The sequence below is a fragment of the Chaetura pelagica genome, unplaced genomic scaffold (assembly GCF_000747805.2).
Source record: "Chaetura pelagica isolate M959 unplaced genomic scaffold, ChaPel_1.0 scaffold224, whole genome shotgun sequence".
In the NCBI taxonomy this organism is placed as follows: Eukaryota; Metazoa; Chordata; class Aves; order Apodiformes; family Apodidae; genus Chaetura; species Chaetura pelagica.
The window spans coordinates 786,782-810,740 of record NW_009953316.1 but is presented as its reverse complement, the minus strand read 5'-3'; the positions used below and the strand labels follow the sequence as shown (position 1 = coordinate 810,740).

Below are 23,959 nucleotides of genomic sequence, written 5' to 3'. Positions count from 1 at the left end.
AATCCTCAGCAGCTGCTTGCACAGACACTATCTGTGAGGCTTTTTGGGCTCCTTTTCTTAAGTGATAGAAGACATATAGTCTGTGGACCATTCTGAAGAGCCTCACTCTTCTCATTACCAAAGCTTGTGATTGCTAAGTCCCAACAATGGAAAACACCCAGATGCTGCTTGATGTGTCAGTTTTATCAAGCATGTGTTTTTTAAAATCATTATTATTCCTCCCCTTATGAATAAAAAAATATTATTTATTTTTTCCTTCCCTTCTGACAAGACTGTGAGATATGCTCAGACACTCTTCTGATCACATTTATGAGTACAGATTACCCATAGCTGATGCAATCAGTCCTGATATCTCTTAGCTATCTTCATGCACTTCTTTCATCTCCTCTTCTCCAGTGGCAACACACCCATTGCAGTGTGGGGAACCCACCTAGACCTGATCCAAAACCCTCAGATCCGGGCAAAGCATGGTGGAAAGGAACATGTCAACGTGAGTATGGCTGCTGAGCTGGGGAGGGGATGTGTCCAAGGTGATGATGGAGGCTTGCTAACAGTTTTGGAGGTTGAAATCTCCCATTGTATGCAGAAAAGAAAGAATTACTTGCTTTCAGAAAGATTCCCCCATCCTCTGTCTGTGAAGGAGCACTGGACCAAAGAGGGAGCAGAGTCAGGCATCATGAAGGGTTGTTTGGCTCCTGGTTTCTGCTGAGAATGTTTCTTCTGTTGGCCCAAGGGCATCTCTTGACCCGTGTATAACCAGCTTTATTATGTAAAACCAGCCATGCATGGGCATAAGTAGATCCAAATTAAAATTATGAACTGGACATGCTGGGATCTGAAGGGACTGTGAATAATACTTTTGGTAGCACTGTGCCCAATTCCTGGACTCTTTAAGATCCTGCAAGAGTATATCCAGGTTTAACAAGATGGATTTACAGCCTCACTCAACTCTGAGTGACCACTGAGGAATCAGAAGCAGCTCTGTGGAAGCCAGAAGAGTTTTACTGAGTCCTGAGAGTACAATTGACTTGGAAGGAGCCAATTACCAACAGCTGCTGAGCAGCTCCAGTTAGAGTTGTAAAATATGTGAGTTCAGCATCTCCAATTAGGAGACTCAGGAACAGGCAATATCTGCCAGTATCTTCAGAAGGTTGGGAGACAGGGTCATGCAACAGCATCTGAAAACAGCATCTGACTGTTTATCAGCATTTCCTGGGATCATCCCAGAAGAAGATGCTCCAAAAGCAAAAACTGCAGAGGGACTAACTGGGGAAGGGGCAGAATGTTCAGGTCCTCTGTATTTTTCAGGTTTTAAGATTAATCCATGGACTTTCCACTCAAGGTTCTCAAAGCACTTTGAGGACATGAAAATACTCTTCTGCCACATGACCAATGCTGAAACTGTGGTAGATCCAAGAAGGAAACACAGGAATAAGACTTAGATTTATTTTTACCTACAGTCTACAGATTGGGAGACTTAGATCTTGGTCTTAATCCTAGCTCTGCCATCAACTAATATCTCTCTACATAAAACCAAATCCAAAGTGATTTTGTCACCTCTCACACCTCATCAAATTCAGGAAAGATCTAGTGAAACTCATTCCTGGCTCTGATGTGAATCTTGACTGGCAAGATTGACTGATTATGCAATAGGAATTGGAATAGCATAGCATAGCATAGAATAGAATAGGAATTGGAATAGAATAGGAATTGGAATAGAATAGGAATTGGAATAGAATAGGAATTGGAATAGAATAAGAATTGGAATTGGAATAGAATAGGAATTGGAATTGGAATAGAATAGGAATTGGAATAGGAATAGAATAGAATAGAATAGGAATTGGAATAGGAATAGGCCAGGCCAGGCCAGGCCAGACTTTTTCAGTTGTGAGGAGCCTACAATGATCATCAAGTCCAACTGCCTGAACAATTCAGGGTCAGTCAAGTTAAAGCATGTTGTCAAGGGCATTGTCCAAATACCTTTTCAAACACTGCCAGGCTTGGGGCATCACTGCCTCTCTTGGGTACAACTGAGCATGTCCTGCACATACACTTTTGAGGGGATCCCCAGAGTGTGAGAGATGTTTGCAGCATCATGCTGAGGTTTTGAGGAATCTCTACTGTACAGAAAAAGGAAGAACTTTCTGTTTCCAGAAGGAAGCAAGGTTAGGGGAAGATGCTGATACTGGCAACCCCAGAGGCTGAGCTCCCTCAGGGGAGAGGCACAGAAGGCAAACTGCTTCACACCCCTGCTCCAGCAAAGCTTTCCTAATTCCTTCCCAGCCTTGACTGCGTGATGGATATGGGGGATGTTTTGAAGCAGTGGAGCACCAGCCTGTTTCACAGTAACCAAGGAGGTCTGTCTGTCCTCCAGCAGTAGGTAGGCTGGTGTTTCCCTGGGAGTTGTCTGCTGATCAGGAGAACTGGGGGCATGTCCATAAACTCTCCTTGTGTTGGGTTTCTTTCTCCAGAACTGTGAGGTGCAGAACAGCACAGAGATGACCTGCCAGGCTCCAGCACTGGCTGTTGACCCCAGTCACCAGTCTGAGCTTGCTGAGCGTCCAGAAGAGTTTGGCTTCATCCTTGACAACGTTCAGTCCCTGCTGATCCTCAACAAAACCAACTTCACCTACTACCCAAACCCAATCTTTGAAGTTTTTAATCCCTCAGGAATCTTGGAGCTGAAGCCAGGAAGCCCCATTATACTGAAGGTGAGATGGGGATCAACCCATAACTAAAACACAGGAACTCCTGCTGCAGCTGCCTGTGTACAGCCTCAATTTGTACCCATTGCTGTGGGTACAAATTTGTACCCACCAGAGAAGAACATTTTCTACTGCTGCAACATGGCTGGCAATTAAATACCCAAGTCTATTTTTCCCTGGGTTTTCAAGACCTTCCTTTCACCCCTGATTAAATACTGCACCAGTCCTTTGGAATTTCTATAATCTGGCCAGCAATACAGAGAAGGAATTTTATGATTGAACATTTCTACATCAGCAATTGCCTGTGGTGTATGTGCAAAGAAATGAGTTGCAGAATACCTTCCTGCATGTTTGGAAAGGCGTCTGTTTTGCTTGCCTGAGTATGTTTTGTGAGAGTCTGTTTCTGTAAGATCTGTATGCAAGGTTTCTCATTTAGTTGCAGAGGGGAGCAGGACAGACTGCTGGGACTGATGACAGTCTGTAGCCAACCCTGATGTCCTCTGCATGGCTTCCTAAATTGGCTTTTCCTCCCTGTGTTAGGAAATGGTGATTCATGAATGTCAAGTGCAATGTTAAAACTTGTGTCACAGGAACAAACAAGAGGTGGAAGGCAGACTCTTCCCTGACGTTTTGGGTTTTTTTGGGGGGGGTGATATTCCCTTCTATCCAGGGCAAGAACTTGATCCCACCAGTGGCAGGAGGGAATGCCAAGCTGAACTACACTGTTTTGGTTGGTGAGAAGCCTTGTGCAGTGACAGTATCAGATGTGCAGCTGCTGTGTGAGTCCCCAAACCTCATTGGAAGGCACAAGGTGATGGTAAGTGGTGCTTGAACCTCATCAGCCTTTCCTCCTTGGGTGGATTGGGAGGGCACATCACTGCAGAAAAGCTATCAGACCTCCCAGGAGTTTGCATCACTATTTGCCTTCCATAGATGCCATAACCATTAGAGACCCTTCTTGATATAATATCCCCACCAAGAATAACTTGGAGAAGTAGAAGACTGGAAGAGTAACCTGGAGGTATCTATGGGCAGTAAGAAACATTTCATAATAACACCCTCCAGGAAAGTTTAACTCTCTTTTGTTTTTTACAGCCTGTACAATATCCAGATGCTCATATAGGTAACATGTTCCCTACATTTCATACTTGGTTAAATTCAGCACAGTCTCCAGCAATTACTAACATGCTGGTGGCTAAAATTTACCTTTTTGTAGCAGAAAAAATATACAAGACAGGGACTCTATTGTGACCAGACTACGATGTTTTGTTAGCTGTACAACTTAGTATACTCCTGCATGTCCTTCCTGGAACCTGTAAGAAATGGACCAACTGATTACATCAGGGAGAGCTTCTCTACTCACTGTTGATTTATTCACTCTTTACTTTCCTCTCAGAGATTTGCAATCCTCAGTGTTGATGGCTTTATAAACACCACTTCAGCAAACTCATCTGAGTTGTACTGAGCTGTGTTGAAGGGCAGGTTAGATGGGGCTCTGAGAAACCTGGTCTAGTGGGAGGTGTCCCTGCCCATGCAGGGGGGTTGGATCTAGTTGATCTTGAAGGTCCCTTCCAACCCAAACCATTCTATGATTCTATTATGAGTGTTTCTTGTTCCTTGTGATCAACTTTTTTTCCACCTCTCTGTTGCCTTCCCAAAGCTCTGTCTGTCACATATTTAGGTATTTCAATGCAGTGAGACTCATAGAGGTTGATGGAGACACACTGAACTGTTCTTTAAAAAGACAGTTTTCTGGGGACTTTTATAAAATAGCTTCTGGTGACCATTTTGGGTCTCGTTTGGGACTGCTGCTGAGAGACCTCACACTGCCTACTTAACTTCTCTGTGCCAAAATTTATCATCTGGAAAATAGAGGTAATAATCCTTTTCAGCCATGCAAATAAACCGTGGCTCTCGATTCATTGTAAAGCACATTAAGACACTCCAAGAGGAGCAGTAATGAAGTGAGAGATTTTCTCTGTGTGAATTCCAAAGCTTTTGAACAAGGCAATATATGTTCCCTGTCATTTTCATGAATATAATTAAACATATGGTTAGTCAGAGATGGACAGAGCCAATCAGAGAGAGAGAAAACTCCAAGTCAGGTGAGCAATAATCAACCCCTGGGGATCAGGGAGGATGAACATCTGGTCAGCCCTTATTAATTGGGAAGACTCCCCTGCTCCTGCAGCTTGGGACAGCTTAAGTGAAGCCATAGAGGAAAAAATAATCCCTTTTTGAGGATGCTGATCAAACAAGAGATGCTGCTGAAAACATGGGAAAATCACCACATTGAAGTCTGCTAATAAGCCTAAGTATTAGGATAAGTTACAGATTTTTTGCTCAACTGCCAACACTGAGGCAACACTTTGACAGTGTCTGGGCTGGGAACCAAATACAGAAGGTCACCTGTGGTGGAGGCCAGTGTTCAAGGATGGACTTTGCATCTGGAGCTTACCAAGGGGACAGCTGGGCTGGGAAATGCCTCCTCCAGCCTGGCACAGCCTCTCTGGTGCTCGGGTTGGTGCTAAATTTGTGCCCATGTTTCACACGAATGTCACTTTGATGGTCAGGGTAATTGACAGGTAGCTCCCCCAGGTCCTCCTCCTGTTTCTGCCAATAATTTACTGTGTGACCTTGAGTAAACTGCTGAGCAAACCTTTTCTTGCAAACTGAGGTGGCCTAGATATGAGAGAGGACCATGAGAGTGAACGAATCATAACAACACAGAGATTGTTTCTAAGGGAACAGTGACAATGGCACACATTGATGTCAACATGTTTGTGCTCTAGTTCAGCTCTCTTTTATGCAGTGACAGACTGAAGTATTTGGGGGAAAAGAAAATAGAAAAGAACTAAAAGGCCTGAATGATGTTTAAAAAAATTGACTAAAAATCAGAGATAAGCTCTTTTCCAAGTAGAAGAAAGACACATGAGGAAGATGCATGAGTAACTCTGGTGGAGGTGTGCAATGAAGAAGTGGAACATATCTGAAGGGTTGCTGGTATCTCATGTAGGCACTTACATATGGGAAGACACAGGACTCCCTTTTCAGTTTCTCATTGTAGACTTGGTTACCTTTCCAGAGCCCATCCCAACACAGTATGAAAGATGCTGGTATCTCATGTAGGCACTTACATATGGAAAGACACAGGACTCCCTTTTCAGTTTCTCACTGTAGACTTTGTTACCTTTCCAGAGCCCATCCCAACCCAGTATGAAAGGACCTTGTGGATGGAAATTAGATATTTCCAGGCATCCATTTTTGTCCTGTCCAAGACATAAGGGTTACAGCTAGGTGGCTTTGGCCAGCAATAGCTTACAGCTGGTCCTAGAGATCATCTCAGAGGTTGGAACTGGAGCCAGATTAATGATGGTGGAGTCACAGAGATTCATGTCCCCAGGAAGGGCTGTGGTGGTGAGGAGTGAGAGCAGCTGGAATTAACATTTGAGCAGGCAGGCTGGGGACAGGCTGATTAACTGAGAGCTGGTGGGATGGAGGGCATGGCACCTGGAATTGTCAGGGAGAGCTCCTCATGAGGGAGGAAGGAAAAGCCTCAATTACATGCTGCAGTGGTCCCAGTTGCAGAGGAAGCTCACTGGCCTGGGGTCTTGGCTGCATTTCTGCCTGGCAACAAGACTTTGCACTTTGTGCAGGGCTTGATGTTTCTTTCCATGACAAAGCTCAGCTGGGGTGAAGGGATGAGGCTCATCATCATGTCATGATCCTTCAAGCTCTTTGCATGGCATCTTCTGAGCTTTAAGTTAATGTAAACATGACCAACAAGTTGAGGGAGGTTTCCTACCACTCTGCTCTTCTCTTCTTATGAGACTCCCCATGCAGTGCTGTGTCCAGTTCTGGGGCCTATAACACAAGAAGGACATGAAGCTCTTGGAGCAAGTCCAAAGGAGGACTGCAAAATGACCAGAGGGCTGGAGCAGCTCTGCTATCAAGACAGACTGAGAGAGTTGGTGTTGTTCAGCCTGGAGAAGAAAAGGCCCCAGGGAGACATAGAGCACCTTCCAGTACCTGAAGGGGTTACTGGAAAGCTGGGGAGGGACTTCTGACAAGGTCATCAAGTGACAGAATGAGGGGTTACAGTTTCAGACTGAAAGAGGCAAGATTTAGATGAGGTAGTAGGAACAAATTATTTCCTGCAAGGGTGGTGAGACACTGCTCCAGGTTGCCCAGAGAAGATGTGGATGCCCCATCCCTGGCAGTGTTGAAGGCCAGGTTGGATGGGGCTTTGAGCCACCTGGTCTAGTGGGAGGTGCCCCTGCCCATGGCAGGGGTTTGAAACTAGATGATGTCTGATCTCCCTTTCAACCCAAACCATTCTATGATTCTGTGGTTCAATAACCAGTGTTCCCCTACCACTGCACAGTCCTAGAAGCCTTCTTGTTATACATCAAATGAGTCAGCACTGCTTTTTTCCCTGCTTCTCCAACTCATCCTGCTCTACTCAGAGCCTTGAACAATGTTGTAGTAGCCTTGAGCAAGTAGTACCCTGAGACATCACAGTTGGGATTGGTGTTCATGTTGTAAAAATGGACTCCTAACAGATTTGCTTCTGCCAAACATTTTGTTAGGCTTGCAGCAGTGCCTCTTGAAGGGTTTCTATCTAGCTGTTCAAAGCAAGGTCCTCACACAGCAGTTTGTTCCAGAGGCTGGTAGAAGCTCTGGGAACCTCTGGGAGTGCATGGGGAACAGAAATCAGTGTTCAGCTCCCTGTGTTGCTGGTGAGCACCTGCAGGCAGCCTGCCAATGTGTGTCTAGGAGAAGGGCTGTAACAAGTATGGTGCAGGTTCTGTACCTTTTGTGTTTGGCCTTTTTTTCATATCCCAGTGGCTTCCAGAAGCAGTTTTCTCCAGCTGAAAAGCAAATTTTGACTCTGATTTGTGCATTTCCACTGTTGTCATGTTAGCTGCCTGGGTCAGGTGTCCCCTGTCCCATCATGAGGTTACGACCCATCAGATCATAACCACGAGCTGTGTCCTGTGTGCATTTTGGGACTAAGTGTTGTCAGGACAGTCCAGCATAACCTAGTTCTTCAGGATAGGGACTAGAAAATCCAGAATAAAGCCCAAACTTATATGCAGCCAGGGGGTTGGGACTGGTGAGATTTGTGTCACCACAAGCTTTGTAGTTTTTGTTCACAGTCACTCTGTCAACAGAGGCGTTTCTATATGACATTTGAGGTGATTTAAAGCTGTTCTCTATCCAAATACATCACAATCTATTTAGCTTGGTAAACAAGAGGAGGTCATAATTCAGCCTTAGTAAAGGAGATGATGGAGTTCCTCTGTGTTCCCGCTTGCTCAACAGTTTTGCTGCAGCTCTTTCCTGCTTCCCCTCTAGGCTCGTGTAGGAGGGATGGAGTTTTCTCCAGGGATGGTCTACATCTCTCCAGACAGCCCTCTCAGCTTGCCAGCTATTGTCAGCATTGCAGTGGCAGGTGGCCTGCTCATCATCTTCATCGTGGCCGTGCTGATCGCCTACAAGCGCAAATCCCGAGAGAGTGACCTCACCCTCAAACGCCTGCAGATGCAGATGGACAACCTGGAGTCCAGGGTGGCACTGGAGTGCAAAGAAGGTAGGGTGAGGAAGGAAGCCTGATGCTTTGTCAATGTGGGTAGAAGAGAGATATCCAGCCACAAAACTTTGGGCTGAAATACCACAAGGGAAAGGAGTGTTGAATCCTGTGGGTGTGGCTCAAGCCTGGATCTATTTTCACTTTGCCTGTTTCCCTGAGATCAGCCTTCCTCCACCCTGTCCTAACTGCATTTGCTAGCTCACAGTCCAGAGAGATCCTTGGCACATGTCTCAGGGGAAAGACTGTGTTAGAGGAAAGGTGAGACGGTTCTTGTCCACTTTCTTCATCTCAACGTGTTGCTTCTCCACTTGTACCTCAGACTCAGGCATGTAGGTCTGAGGGCCTTTCCCATCATGGTGAGGGAGATCTGGACTGTCAGTGCTACATGGGTCATCCCTTTGTTTTGTGTCAGCCTTTGCAGAGTTGCAGACAGATATTCATGAGCTGACAAGTGATCTGGATGGAGCTGGGATCCCTTTCCTTGATTACCGAACCTACACCATGAGGGTGCTTTTCCCTGGCATTGAAGACCACCCAGTCCTGAGAGATCTGGAGGTAAGAAATCAACATTGCTCCTCTCATGCCTCCCTGTTCTGCCCTGAATACAAGAGATGCAGTAGTAGTGGTGGGGATGTGATGGGTTACAATGATTCAGCAATGAAAATCAGCACCTGATTAAAAATCCAGGTTGAAAGGGGAAAATAATTGCTGCTGTCTTAGATGTTAAATTCTGTTTGACCATTCATGTGTTTGGAAGAGCCTCATAGCTTTGTGTGCTTTAGTTCTACTGTATTAAACTTCTCCTTGGTCTTCATCCTGCTGGGTTTTGGTTTTTAGATTGGATTTATGAATTACTGCTGTGCAGGGACTAGGAACCAAAAAAACCTGGATGGCAGAGCAGCATATTTGCCTGTGTCATTCCAGCTCTGCATGACATTCACCCTTTTTTTGTGGCAACACCTGTAGAAATAACCTGCAGTCACTGAAGGAGTTTCACCTTTGCTGCACTCTGTGGTTTTCAGTGAGGGCAGAAAACCACAGCATCAGTTTGTCCACATCCTGCCCACATCTGCCTCCTCCATCCCAGCTCTCCTGACTGCAGCAGTGGGAGGACAACAAGATGCTGCCCAGCACTGTTGGGGTCTGCAGGCTACCTGCCTTGCCTCACTGTGAGAATGAGTTTGATGGGACACTAGGTGAGATCTGATCATGCTGCAAAACTGCTTCAGGCTTTGGCAGCTGGATGAGCTCTGCTCTTGGGACACCTGGGCCAGAGAAGCAGGGGATACACCATGGCCAAGGCAAGGGAGGTCATTGGCTGAGATCTCTGCAAAGCCCTTGGCAAGCTCTCAGCTTCAGAGAGGTTCTGGCACTGGCTGGTGAGATTGCTGGGGGCCAAGACTGGGGTTAGTTGGCAGAAAGAAGGAGCAGGAGCTGGCACAGGCAACACCATGTTTGGCTGGCTGTGTAATCAGAACTGCCTGCTTGTCTGTGGTGCTTCAGAAGAGCCAAAATTCATCAAACTACATGGAGAAAACCATTACAAAAACTTGATCTGTCAGCAAGCAGGACATGTGGGGTTGGGTAGGAGGCTGATTTACACGTTGCCTCCTGTATTTATTTGCCTTGTGGGTGCAGGTACAGGGGCCTGGAGCTGCTTTCCCTCAGGAAGAGGAGCTCAGCAGCTTCACCAAATGAGCACAAGGGATGAGGGGTGATGAATCTCTCTCTCATGTATGTGTACACACACACACAAACCCTTTCATCATACCCAGAGACAATCTGAATCCCAATATTCATTAACCTCAGCCAGCTGACCACAGAACAGCATCTGACCCCTATGGAGGTTTTAGCATGGATGCTCCCATATGTAGATACACAGAGAGAGGCACGGGGGCTGATGTTTCCATCTGCCACCTTTGATCTCTTCTTCCTTTCATTGCATTAATCTTTTCATTATTTTTCCCTTAATCCTCTGTAAAGCCTCAACAGCTCTTTCAGTGTCAATGTCTCTGGCTACCAACATATCAGGGAAAGCAGTTCCCATTCTGCTCCCTTCTCTGTAGCACCAAGAAGGATTTGCTATTTATTGCAAAAAGGCCCTAGCATAGATCCTGCAGTGAGCAGGTCTTACTTATTTCCAGTTCATTTGCTAATTAACTGCTTCTAGATTCAGTACAGAATGCTTTTCTTGTTATTTATTTATTTTTTTTTAATTCTCCATAATAATCCAGGGTTAGACAATATTAATATTCAAGCAAATGAGTTTAAAATAATTATTGGTGGGATGGGAGGTAGTGGTTGGTTGGTTGTCTCAAGCTATTTGCTAAGTAATTAATTTGCTGCATGCAAGAAGAGTTAAATGCTTTAATTTCCAGAATGAAAAAGTAATGACTCTTTAAGAAGTCTTGCATTTCTTGGTTGTCTAAACGTGCCAACTTCTTTTGGATTAAAGTACCAAAACTGGTTGGTTATTAATACATACATGCCTCAGTGACATGTATTGCTCTGTGTTGACAGTCTCCTTTCTCCAGGAAAGATTTTTAATGGCTGGAACAGATTTAGAACATGGAGGAATGAGTTTTGGGTGCTCTATTTAGGCTCTGTCTTCATCTAGAGCCAGAAGGACTCTGGTAAAAGGCCACTTTGGACTGTGGAGTCCAGGGTCCAGTGTTGAGACCCTGTATAAAAACTAGTTCACTAGCATCTCACAGCTGAGAAATATCTTAAGAGATTTATTATCCTGTCTGTCTCCAAATCATCTCACTTCCCAAGCCTGCTGCAGTGGGACCTTTAAGACAGGTCTCAGCACAGGGTGTCCTCTCACAACTTCATCTATCTAATTCTTCAAACCAAGGCCCAGCTGCCTGGGAACCATCTCAGCCACTGCCTCTCTTCATCTCCTCAAAACCTGAACCCAGGATCTCTTCCCCATTCAATTCCACTCTGCCTCTCTCACCTTCTTAAAGCTGAACTCCAAAACCCTCTGTAAGGAGGCTTCTTGCAGGGATGAAAAAAACCCACATTTTAGATGGAGTGAGACTTCAGTCTGACTACAATAACAATGTAACATGGGGTGGTACCACATCTAGGCACCAATAATCACTTTTTTATGTATTCTTCAGAGAGGGAAACAGGATTGGAAAAGAGTCATCTGGCTGTGGCTAGGAGGTCCCTCAGGGTTCCTAATCATTAGATAGCTCATGGAGTCTCTTCCTTTTTACAGGACTATTCTGTGATGAAGAAGGAAGGATTCACCTGCCTGCTAAATGCAAGATTTTTTAATATTTTTTTTTTGTCTTTGCTGTTTGAAGCAGCTTTTTTTTTTTCCTTTTTCCCTGTTTCAGAAATTGCCCTTGATGTCCAAATGCATAGTTGGTGAGCTGGAGTGATGAGGGCTGAGAAGGCAGCAAAGGTCGTGTGATCCATTTGGGAAAGTCTGACAGTGGGAACGAGGGAAAGATTTACATTTCCTTTCTTCTGGTGCAGGTCCCTGGCTATAGGCAGGAACGGGTGGAGAAAGGCCTGAAGCTCTTCGCCCAACTCATCAACAACAAGGTTTTCCTCCTGTCTTTCATCCGCACACTGGAGTCCCAGCGCAGCTTCTCCATGAGGGACCGTGGCAATGTGGCCTCACTGATCATGACTGTGCTGCAGAGCAAGCTGGAGTATGCTACTGATGTCCTCAAACAGCTCTTGGCTGACCTCATAGACAAAAATCTGGAGAGCAAGAACCATCCCAAGCTGCTGCTCCGGAGGTAAGGATGATTGGGGCTGGAGTGAGTTGGGCTGGGCAGCCTGTGTCCCACTGCCTGACAGGAGCATGCTGGTCATCTTTGGAGAAAAGGGGCAAACGTGCTTGGGTTTGGTGAAGCAGGGTGTGGAATGAGGAGGGTATCCAGCCACAGTTCACATGACCCCGTAAGGTTGGCATCAAGCTGTTTGCAAAGAAGTTTGAATCACAGAATTATAGAATGTGCTGGGTTGGAAAGGACCTCCAAAGCTCATCTATTCCAACTCCCTTACAATAACCAGGGACATCTCCAATGGTAGGGCTGAGTGAAGACTGAATTGGTCTCCCTTTCTGGTTACCTGCTGATTTAAGACTTCCTGACAGAACATGCCTTCTTGTAGAGAACTTCCCTCCTCCTCCCACCACTGAAACTTCATTTCCTTCCCTTGTCGTAAGTCTGTGTGTAGATCTTGCTCCATCTCCCTGGCCAAAAAGTAGTCAATGATTAAAAGTCACATAAATAAGCTACCTCTGGATTTTAATGTGGGTCTTCTAGAAAGCTTTGTAAGGGCAGCAAGGGCCTGAGCTTCCTAATCCTTACTTTGAACTCTGTGTGCTTGAGATGTTCATTTATGTTTCGTTTTAACCTGAACATTCCAGCTGCTTTGTGTAGGGCCTGGAACTACATCACACACAGCAGGCTTTTATATCCCTGGTGAGTCAGTCATCTGCTGCTGTCTCCTGCCTGGGATGTGAACTGCCCTGCTTTGTGTCTCATTCATGAGTTAACTTCAGATACGTGAAGAGTTTTCTTCAGCTTCATTGTGGGATCTCCTCTCTCTCCCTGAGCAGTGGTGCTGAGACCTTGCTGAAGATGGGAGAAGACGTGAGCAGGACAACAGAACTGGTTTCATGCAGGGCACAGATTTAGTTGTTGCTTCCTGCCCATTTCTATGGTCTAAACTCTGCAATTCTGTGGGAACCCTTGGATTAGAAATCAACTGCTCTGCAATGAATGTGCTTTGCCTGCCCAGGGAAATGTTGTCCCTTCTCCTTTTAGGATCATATTCACCTTCTTTGCACAGTCTGAACTAATCCTTCTGAATCAAGGACCCTAAGTAAAACTGGACCTGGAGGGGAGAACTTCTGGAGCTGTGTGGCCTTTGCCACTGCTCAGATCCAACTCTGAGGAGCCCTCAGCTGATTAGGATGGACAGCTTGGGCAGGGAAGACATCTCTGGTGCCTTCTGGAAGGCTTTTCTTCCAGCATACAGCCCACTGTGGAGAACCAATGAAAAAAAAAAGAAGCAAAAGGCACTTCCTGGCATTCAGAGCAGCAATGCCAGGGGCAGAGACTGGACTTTGATTTGGTGTCATTTGACTCCCTGATGTGATGTAAGCCTTATAGCCAGGCTGGTGACCTCCCTCCAGCTGTCCCCAGGCTTCCCCACTGAACTTCTTCTCTGATGCTGAGGCACTGCCTCCTTCCAGCTGTCTCCTCCCTTAATTTTCTCCTTTTTCTTCCCCTTTCTCCATCTCTCTGTCTTCCTTGATTGTTCATTCCTGTCTTGTCCTGAGCATCCTTCTTTCCTCTTTCTCCTTCTTCCAGCTCTTTTCTAGCTCTAGCTATATTTGTTGGAAATGAAATATGGCCTTTGGAAGGAAAGCCAGTGAACAAAGAAGGTACTTCCACTATTCCAAGCTACAAAAACATAAGAAGTCAGAGATGTGGTTTGTGCCTTGAGATGGAGATCCTGCATCAAGTATCACCAGAACATAGCCTACTGCTGAACTTGTGGATAGCTCAGTACCTTGGGTCAGATGTTGGTCTGAGGCCCTTATACAATTATTTGGAGCAGCTGGATTCAACTTGGTGCTCCCACCCCCTCCCTGTGAGTCTATGGAAGGAAGGGAATTTTTCAACACCTTTCTGCAGTGTTGGTTTTTAGGGTATTTGACTGGAGGAAGGAGCTGGATGGAATGATTTTCCCACCTCACTTGTGTCTAGTGTTCATCCCATATGATGTCTACAGCCTCAAAGAGATCAGAGTTGTCAGGGTAGAGAGGAATAACACAATGAGATTCCAATATTTTTTTTTCTCACAGTCATGTTAAGTTTGCAGCATGTGATGGGTTCCAGGTGTCACCTCAGGGATCTTGGAAGGAGCACTCTTCTGGGTGTCATTCCTTGTGAGGAACTGAGACCATGACAAGCATGGGGATTACTGGAATTAAGCATCATATCATGACCAATAGAGGACAGCAGCTAGGTGATGCTGATGGAAGGAAATACAGGGCAAACAGGAAGGTATGGACAGAGGCAACCTCTAGGCAGAGACCCAGCAATGATCACTGTAGACAAAGGGTTTGTTTGCTACCACAGCATTATTGTGGCAGCAAACTGGGACCACATCACCTCTTGCTTAGTTTGCAGGCAAGAAAGGAGTGACAGAAGACAGCCCTATTATCATTCCTCACCATCCCTACCATCTAAGTGAGATTTGCCCACAAGATGGGAGAAGTTCCAATGGAAACCAGGCTAAAGATCAGCTGCATTTAGCTCAGAAAAGGACCATCACTTGCTCTGTGTTGGTGTAACAGCCTCCAGGCTGTTGGCTGGTTCCATACATATAACTCCAGCTGTGCAAACCCTTCCCTTGCAAGTCTCCAGGGGAATTAAGATCAACATTAGGCTGAAGGTGTCAGGAAAGTTAAGGTGCAGTTCTAAGCAAGAACCCCTGCATGGCTGAGGTGATTACTGGGACTAGGAAGACCAACTTTAATTCATCCAGGCAGGAACACTTGTTTTGTTCTTTAGCATCACCAGTGTATATACTGGAGCCAACAAAGTTTCATCGTGTGCTTCTAGTTTCCACATCACATTTATGGGTCTGATTCAGTCCTATAGAAAAGGTCACCCTGAAGATTCAGGATGGCTTTTTGTCTAGTTGAGGACCATGTTCAAGGGCAAAAGGATGAGCTCTGTGAATGCACCACATTTAAGAAGTGTAATCACTCCCAAATACCAGGGATATAGTCAGTGCTATAAAACTACTATCTGGTGATTTAAATCTGTCTGTCTTAAGTATTTATATAGACTACTTGTCATATGGCCTAACTTGGAGCTCCTCATATTTGACGGATTTCTCCTCCCTGAGCTCCTCTGAAAAGGTTCCCTCAAATGTTGTTGTTCCCCTTTCACTGATGGAGAAACTGAGAAACAGACACAAAGGGATGAAACACAGGAGAATCAACAGGGCAGTAGGGATTTACCTGCAGGTTTCTTGAATACAAAGATAAACCAGAGAACATGGGATGTGCTTAGTCCTGAGGGTATCATGTCAGACTTTCTATGGGGCTCAGAGATCCTTGCAGGAAGATGCACAAAGCCAATCTTTTGACTTGCCCTTTGATACAACCAGCATGAATAACTCATTTCCAATTTGATTTTTTTCTCCTTGTCTGATTTTAGGACAGAATCTGTGGCTGAGAAAATGCTCACCAACTGGTTCACCTTCCTTCTGTACAAGTTTCTCAAGGTAAGAGGAGCATCATGCCCGGACGAGCAATTTCTTCTTGGTGACATTTGGTTAGGGCAAAAGACTTCCCAGTTATGAAGAAAAATGCTTTTTTTTGCTTGTTTGTGTTTTTTTTTGGTTGGTTGGTTGGTTTGTTTCTCTAGAGGGAGCTCACTGTTTAATAGGAGAGGGGTTGTTTTCTGATTCATGGAGATCAAAGAGAACACTTTTTTAGAGAGGCAGCCTGTTGGTCTCACTCCTGTACAGAGGTGGGATCAAAGGTTCAGTGCTGAAATGTGAAGGATTTCAGAGGCTGATGGAGACCTGCATGGAAAACACTCTGTTATGTAGCAGACTCAGATCTCCATCATGTGGTGACCTTTCAGTGCATAGTGGCTGAAGATCTCCTTCCACCCCAGTTCAGAGGCAATACTGAGGCCCAGTGCCTCCATCTTATCCAGTACCTCCTCTACTTTATGGAGACCATAACCAGATCCCTGCTTACTTTAATTTAGGCCTGAGCCCAAGGTCTTCTTGGCATTAGTCTGTCTCCAGCCTGCCCTTTGCATGGCCATGCACCCTCTGAGTACTGAGGGCTGGACACCATACACCATGTAAAAGTGACTCCTGTTTCCAGAACCCAACACTGGCTGAGGTTGCTGCTTTGTATCCCAGTGACAGCATGAGCTTTGTAGGACACTGGTCAACAAAGGAGTGAAAGGACTTGAGATACCCCTGAGCCCTCCTGTTCCTCCTGGACAGTCTCCTTGGGGTGATGTGCAGTAAAAAAATTAGTCTTTTGGCCTTTGAGACCTGCCACTGGCTGCTGGGTGATGGCAGTTTCTTCTTAGGGACCTACATGGAGCCTCAAGCATGCAAATTACCAAGACACCAAACTCAGAGCCAGTCTTTGTGGTAGAATCTGGGCTTTGTACCCCTCTCCCCACTCCTAGCTGCTAAATCATAGAATCTTAGAATCATTAAGGTTGGAAAGGACCTTAAAGATCATCCAGTTCCAACCCCCCTGCCATGAGCAAGGAACCACTAGACCAGGTTGCACAAAACCTTGTCCAACTTGGCCTTAAAAACCTCCCGGGATGGGGAATGAACAACCTCCCTGGGCAACCCATTCCAGCTCCTCACCAACCTTAGAGTGAAGAATTTCTTCCTCATATCTAACCTAAATCTCCCCTATGTTAGTTTAAAACCATCACCCCTTGTCCTATCACTATTTCTCTGATGAAAAGCCCCTCCCCAGCTTTCCTGTAGGCCCCTTTCAAGTACTGGAAAGCTGCTATAAGGTCTCCCCAGCCCTTGGTGGCCCTTCTCTGGCCCATCTCCAACAGGTCTGTATCTTTCTTGTGCTGGGGGCCCCAGAACTGTACACAGCACTCCAGGTGGGGTCTGACCAGAGCAGAGCAGAGGGGCAGAATCACCTCCCTGGCCCTGCTGGCCACATTTCTTTGCATGCAGCCCAGGATGCAGTTGCTCTCTGGGCTCCAGCTCACACTGACAGCCCATGTCTGCTTCTCATCAACTACCACCTCCAAGGATAAATAGAATTATAGAATCATAGAATTGTTTTATTAAAAAAAAAAAGATCTTTGAGATCATCAAGTCCAACTGTAAAGCCAGCACTGCCAAATCCACCACTAAACCATGTCCCTCAGCACCACATCTACACGGCTTTTAAATCCCTCCAGGGATGGTGACTTCACCACTTCCCTGGGCAGCCTGTTCCAAGACCTGACAACCCTTTAGGTAAAGAAAGATTTCCTAATATCTAATCTAAACCTCCCCTGGCACAACCGGAGGGCATTTCTTCACGGATGGTGCATGGGAAAGTTTTGAAGGTCCCTGGAAGGTAATTTCAGTGACTTCAGTATCAGATTCCTGCTTTCAACTGACAGAAAAGGATATAAGGAGGTGACTCTCCAAAGCACTGCTTTTATAATAGTTTTTTTTCACCCCACTCAGCTACTTGTCTTCTTGCCTTAGCCTGAACAGAGGCCTGATAAGGGCAAGAGACAGGCACAGAGAGGCAATAAGCTGCTGGCAGATAAGCTAATTAAGTGGGAGACAGGTGTAGGAACTGAGAAAGGGGTTACTTTGCTTCAGATTATCAACTTGTTTTTGCTGGGATTTACACCAGAGGAAAATGACCTTGCTCATTGACTTGGGACCCACTGCAAGAGGAAAGGGCAAGGTGGGGAGCAGGAGGGGAAGGCAGCAAATAGAAGGAAGCATAAGGATGGGTGCATGGCAAGGAATGTGGGAGGGAGGACAGCAAGGGAGTAGAGGTCAGGAGAAGTGTGGGAAGAGGAATGCAATGAGTGTGAATGATGTGAAGGAAAAATGAAGGAGACGGGTGCTTTGCTGGCCCTGCCTGTGGGCTGCTTGTTGCTGCCCTGAGCATCTGGCATCATGGATGCAACCATACAGATGCAGGGGTACATCTTCCCTGTGTCATGGAGCTGCTCCTGAGCATCCCTATATGCATCCAGCATGTGAGTGCTCAGGGAGATTGTGGACTCTGCTGAGACACTCATGACAGGGCACCAACAGTCCATATCCCTTTCAGACCTGTCTCCAGGTTCTCCAGGACCCATCATTACATGTTTCAGTGCAAAGCTCTGGCCTGGTGGCAATTATCTGAACAGCTCCTACAAGCCTCTGATACTACCCAGCACTACCAGGGTGCACGGACACCTTCATCTCATGGTGGAACACTCAGAAGTGCTAGTTGGAAATGGAGGGTCAAGTCTGTTCCTGGGCTGTACAGAACAGACTGATCCCACTGGTGCATCTGCCTTGAGTGGCTGAGGATGGCAAGATGTGGCAGCCATTGAGATGCTACACAGGTTGGGTTTTCCCCTCTGCTCCTGTTATTTCACCTCATGGTTGTCTCTCACCCCTGCAGGAGTGTGCTGGTGAACCTCTGTTCTCCCTCTTCTGTGCCATCAAGCAGCAGATGGAAAAGGGTCCCATTGACTCCATCACTGGGGAGGCCCGGTACTCACTGAGTGAGGACAAGCTCATCCGGCAGCAGATCGATTACAAGACACTGGTGAGTGCTCTGAGCAGGTGCTGTGGGCTTGTCCAGCCTCTTCTAGCAAAAGGGGATTTAGAGAAAATAGGTCAATGATGGACATGCTGACCCTCTTGGACAATTCTTGCAATCCAGACAGGTAACCCTGTTGAAGACTGACTAACACATCCCTGACACAGCAAGGTTTGTGGCTCAAGCCTCTGCTAGAAGAGCATGCTTGAAAAGACAGATGGTTCCAAGTGACTTCCATTCTGTCCTGCTCCATCCCCAGAGCATCTCCAGCTCCCTGGAGGCTTTGCGTGTTCTGTGAAATCATCTGCACTCATTGCAAGGTGGGCTGGCAGTCCCAGTCCTTCACCATTGCTTGGTTTAGGTGAGGTCCAGGAGCATTTAGAAGATGAGTGTGAACCTTGTGTCATAAATATGCAATTTACTCTGTTTTGTCAGACAAAATGCTTCCTTTTCCCTGGAGTGATGCCCAGCCTTCCAGCACTTCCAAGACCTAAAGTCAAAGGTACCCCTCTTCCTACAGCAGAAAGGTGAAGTTGGCACTGCAAATTCTTCCCCTGTAGGAGTGTGAAATTCATGGTGGGGCTTCTGCCTCTTGGATCCCTTCAGGGTATCTTCCTTCTCCTTTTTCCCATCACCTGCTCCTTTCTCCCTGGTCCCCAGCACCAGTGGTAGAGCTGCCCAGATCCAGCCCAAGCATACAAAAGGCTGGTGGCTGACCAGGGTGGCAGCTTTTGGCCATGTGGGTTGTCCCCAGTGCTGAGCTTGGGCAAGTTGGGACAGTCTTTGGCCATGGGACACCTGTGATCAGAGGGACACCGAGCTTATGGCATGGCAAGCCCAGAGCCATCCTGACACCCTGTGGTGCTGGATCAGTGCAAAGCCCATGACATTCTGCTAGTGACAGCAGAAATATTTTTTATGAGGCTTTGTTGCAAGGATCTTCTCTAAAATAATCCTCATCAGTAAAATCAATCAATCAATCAGTTTCTCCAATGAAGATTTCAGTGTCAAAGAATATGTTAGAGTCTCAAATTGGAGAAGCATATTAGATCTTCTTGAGAGCTAATGTATCCATTCTTCTTGAGCAAGGAGAATTCAAAAAAGGCTCTTTAATTCAAGATTTCAAGGGAAAGAAGATTAATTCCTGGCACTGAGTAATTTGCTTCAAAACACAATTGTCTGCATGGTGAAAGATACACGTTGCAAGTGTCCAGCCTTAGCTTCTACATGGATTACATCCTTTTCCCACTTGATTAAAGAGCATCAATTAAAGAGCTTTAGATATTGCTTCTTGTTGCAACTGTTTGTGAGCCTTCACTTTTTCCTGGACACACCAAGTTCACTGAGTCTCTGCAGGAAGGAAAACACTTTCAAAGGCTTCAGTGATCTTTGCAATTTCTTTATTTCCCATGTCTTTGTTCTCAAAAGACCCCAACCCCAAATTTAGGATGATCAGAAGATCCTCTGGTTATTTTATTTGCACCTTCAACTCAGGGACATTAATCTTATTTAACTTTAGCTGGCTTTGAAAGCTGTGTCCAGTTAATGTTAGCTCCTTGACCTGTCTTAGATCTTAGCTCAGGTGGGCTGATACTAGAAATGTCTGGTTTTCTTCTGTTAGTACAGACAGTCTAGAGCTGAGCTTTGACAGAATCCACGTCTGACGAGGGTGCAGACTTTATTCTTGAATAAACCCATGGTTTTGCATATTAAAAACGTGACTTCCCTATTAAATCAGCAGCAAAGTGCTGATTTTCTCTTACGTGTGGTTGTCTAGCAATTTGGAGGCCTGATCTCACATGGAGAGAGTGAGCAAAAGGAAGAAAAACGCAGACACGGAGCGATTGCTTTCATCGGAGGAAATCCCTCCGATCCTTTTAGGCTTGATATAAAGCAGCCAGCAAAGGGTAGTAATTATACACCAGCCTGAACAAAGCTCTCCTCCATTCACTTTGTGTCGTTTGATGTTAATCAGCTCTGCCTCTTACATCTCAAGAGCAGACAAATATATCCCGATAGGAATCTCAGCAGATTTACAGAGATCAGCTTCGGTGAAGGAGATTAAGAAGCAGCAGAATTTGAGTAGGAGTGTTCTTCCTTTCTCTTTGTTTCTGTTTTATTTTCTTCATCCTCTACCTTCCTTAGACAGTCTGTCACCTTTTATTAAAAATATATAGTAATGAAATAAAGCAATAACTAATTCTGTATTTGTAACATAGGAACTCCCTGAATGTTTCCTGCTCTCTACCATTGGGTTGTTCATGTTTCATGAGTGCTCATTGGCTGCTTGATTGAGTTAAATCACAATTCCAGCAGTGTGGCACATGGAAACAGGCAGTTTCATGTCATTTTTTTTCCAGGAAGACAAGGCTTCTTTTAGAAGGCATTTATTCTTTAGCTTTCATTAGTCATGATCAAATATTTGCCATCATGGTTTCAAATATGGTTTGAGTGAGAAGCAGATCCAAAGAAATTGACTTATCCAGGAAAAAAAAAAAAGAAGACAGAGCACTGTAATTACTGATTTCACAATATACACCTCATTTACTGAATCTAGATTGTTTCAGTTTGATTTCCTTCCAGACCAGATAGCTCCAATTTGCTGTCTGCCAGGTCCTCCAGTTCTCCAAAGAAGCCTCAAAGTCCTAGGGTCTTTGCAATCTGTAACCATATCTGTATTTACAAGGGATTTTTCCCTTGTGCAGTAGAAAATGAAGCTGGTTACAGATGTGATTTGCTAGAACAAATGTGCTGCAACTGAACAGTAGGTTATCTCCCAAGCCATGTATCTCAGAGAAACACCCTCTTGTGTTATTGTCTTTGCTAGCAGTCAGTGCTCATCACCTCTGGTCTTCAGTGTTATTAAAAACCCAGCAAGATTATTCCATCTATGAGAGAGATGAAGATCTCATCCCTGCTGACTGTCACCTGACTTTGCCAGAATCCATGATTTTTCAGACATTCACCAAACCAGAGTCCAGATGCAAAACCTTGATCCCTACTGCCACTACTTTGCTGGCACTGGGAGATGAAAGACCTTTGATCTCCTGTGTCAGCTTCATTATCTGGTACAAATGATGCAGGGGAGGAAGACTTCAACGTGTGTCAAGAGCATTGGCCAACAAGTGCTTGGGGGTGGTAGGCAGGAGCTGTCCAGTACAGCTTGAGCAGGAACATGCTCTGCATGGCCCTTGCACATCTCAGCAGATCCAGAGCTAAGAGTCTCATGGGATCATCTCTCCTTACAACATATTCCAGATGGTTAAAGATGCTTTGAGCTGCCTTTGGTTAAGGCTTTTCAGGGAATTTTGGTGGCAGGGAGTGAGCCACTACCAAGTTATAAAGGGTCTTCTATGCTTGGCCTCTTTTGGGGTCCTTCTCCTCCTCACTCCCTGCCAAGCCTAGCAGTGTGCTAGTCATCCTGGACCTTCCTTTGCCTGATCTAGAAGGGAGAGCAAGGTGTCTGTCCCCGGCATAGAAACAGTAGCAATGCCTTGGTCTCAGGGCAGACCACTTGAATGCTGCAGAGAACTCAGAGCCAGGGTCCTTGCATGAATAATCACAACATGTGCCTTTATTATTTTAACTCAAAAAATCCATAATGCAGAGCAGGGTTTAGCTGTGCTGAGCATTGTATGTATGTACCCACTTAGAGACAGGTCATGGCTGGATGGGCTGGTACACACAAAAAAGCCCAAGGATGTAGAAAAAGGTCAATAAACACTAATCCAGTGACATGACATGCCTCAAGGTCTCATACAGTCAGTGGGAGAGCAGGGCTCAGACATTGCTGCTTTGCTCACTCCCAGGTCCATACCTCTCCAGTTAGACCCCACAACTGGCACTGTCCTTAGGCTATGCTGACACAGACCTCAACGTATGACAAAACAATGGTGACAAGTGCTGGTGTTCTCTCAGTGGCAAATCATTCAGCACATCCTTGAGTGACCCTGAAATCTCCTCTCCCCTTCATCCACCTTGTTAGCTCTTTCCCACAGGGCTCAAAGGCAGGTAGTGGGTGAATGCATTCAGAAATCAACATCCCAAAGCTTCCCTCAGAGTGACTGATCATGCAGGAGTACAACACAAACCACCTCAGGGGTCTCTTCCCCACAGCCTGACATCAAAGACTGTATTGACATAGGTAGGTAGCACTGCAGGAGCAATGGGATTTGTTCTGACTTACATTGGTTGTTTTCTGGACAACCCTGAGTGAAGCACAAGACAAACCTTACTCTTCCAGTGAGACCAGAGCATCTGAGCTCTGCTAGATGGATAAAGCCAATGCTCTTATTTTTCATCCTGGTCACCTCCTGCTAGGGACAATCTTTATAAAGCTAAGCAGAGAACTGAAGAAACCCTTGGGAAGATTTCCAAGGAAGTGGTAGGAATCTCTCAATTGCAGACACCTTCTTATGACTAGATGCTTCAGGCTGTTGGAGCAGAGCTTTTCAATCTGTGATGCAATGATGGTTTCTATAGGGTCCATGACAATCTCCAATGAAGAGCCATTCAATGTGTGCAATACACAGGTGCAGTCTGTGAAATTCCTGAAGTCTTTATACTGAGAAATTAACTTTTCTGTGTGTTCCACAAGCAAACAGTTGGAAAACATCAACTGAGTGTAGGTGTGAAGCAAACCTGGGGCATGTACATCAAAGCCACTCTGCTCTGGGAAGGGTGCTGGTTTCTCTAAGCATTGCTTGAATTCCCTAAAATGTTGCAAGGAACATCTTGGCTGTCACTGAAATGAACACACTGGAGTTCAGGGGTTTAAAGTACTATTACCTGCCTCCATCTAGGCTTGAGAACACTAAGAGACCTCTATCAGCACAGCTCTTGGAAACATTGTCTTCCCTGCTCCTGCTTCCAACTAAGCTGGAAAAGAGGAGAGCAAGGACTACTGTAGCCAGGGCATGAATGATGGCAGCTCACACAGAAAGAGTCTTTCTGCCAAGTTCCAAAGTTGGAACCCTGTGAAATTCAAGAACAACCAAATGATAAGAGCAAACCACCTTTGTCAGCCTCCAGCAGGACAATGCTCCACATTGCATGATGGGTGCTGGTGTGGTGGGCACTGATCAGCACCCGCAGGAGATGTTGGCCCTTCTGAACCAGCCTCTAGATGCCTAGCAGGGTAGCCCAGATTATTCTAATGATCACTAAGTGCCTTTATGTGGGGAACTAACCCCCAGGTGTTTGCATTGCAGCTGATTCACACCACACAGCTTGCTCAGTTCACCTCAGTTGAGCTCAGATCATAGACACCTTGGTCTGCAGAACCATGTGTGATCTCCATAACACTTCAAAAATCTGTCCTAACCTGCTGCCACTGCTTCATTTCCCTAC

At 45.7% G+C, this 23,959-nt stretch overlaps 1 protein-coding gene across 1 annotated transcript in view; it reads left to right on the top strand.

The window, feature by feature from the left end:
• The window catches only part of PLXNA4 (plexin A4), a 443,819-nt gene that overhangs the window by 383,560 nt on the left and 36,300 nt on the right, over nucleotides 1–23,959 (top strand). The window contains exons 16-23 of the mRNA XM_009998100.1: nucleotides 397–490; nucleotides 2,472–2,711; nucleotides 3,376–3,522; nucleotides 8,064–8,298; nucleotides 8,711–8,853; nucleotides 11,788–12,056; nucleotides 15,504–15,570; nucleotides 18,470–18,616. Of these exons, the coding sequence (XP_009996402.1) occupies nucleotides 397–490; nucleotides 2,472–2,711; nucleotides 3,376–3,522; nucleotides 8,064–8,298; nucleotides 8,711–8,853; nucleotides 11,788–12,056; nucleotides 15,504–15,570; nucleotides 18,470–18,616 (1,342 nt within the window). The remainder of the gene's footprint in view (nucleotides 1–396; nucleotides 491–2,471; nucleotides 2,712–3,375; nucleotides 3,523–8,063; nucleotides 8,299–8,710; nucleotides 8,854–11,787; nucleotides 12,057–15,503; nucleotides 15,571–18,469; nucleotides 18,617–23,959) is intronic.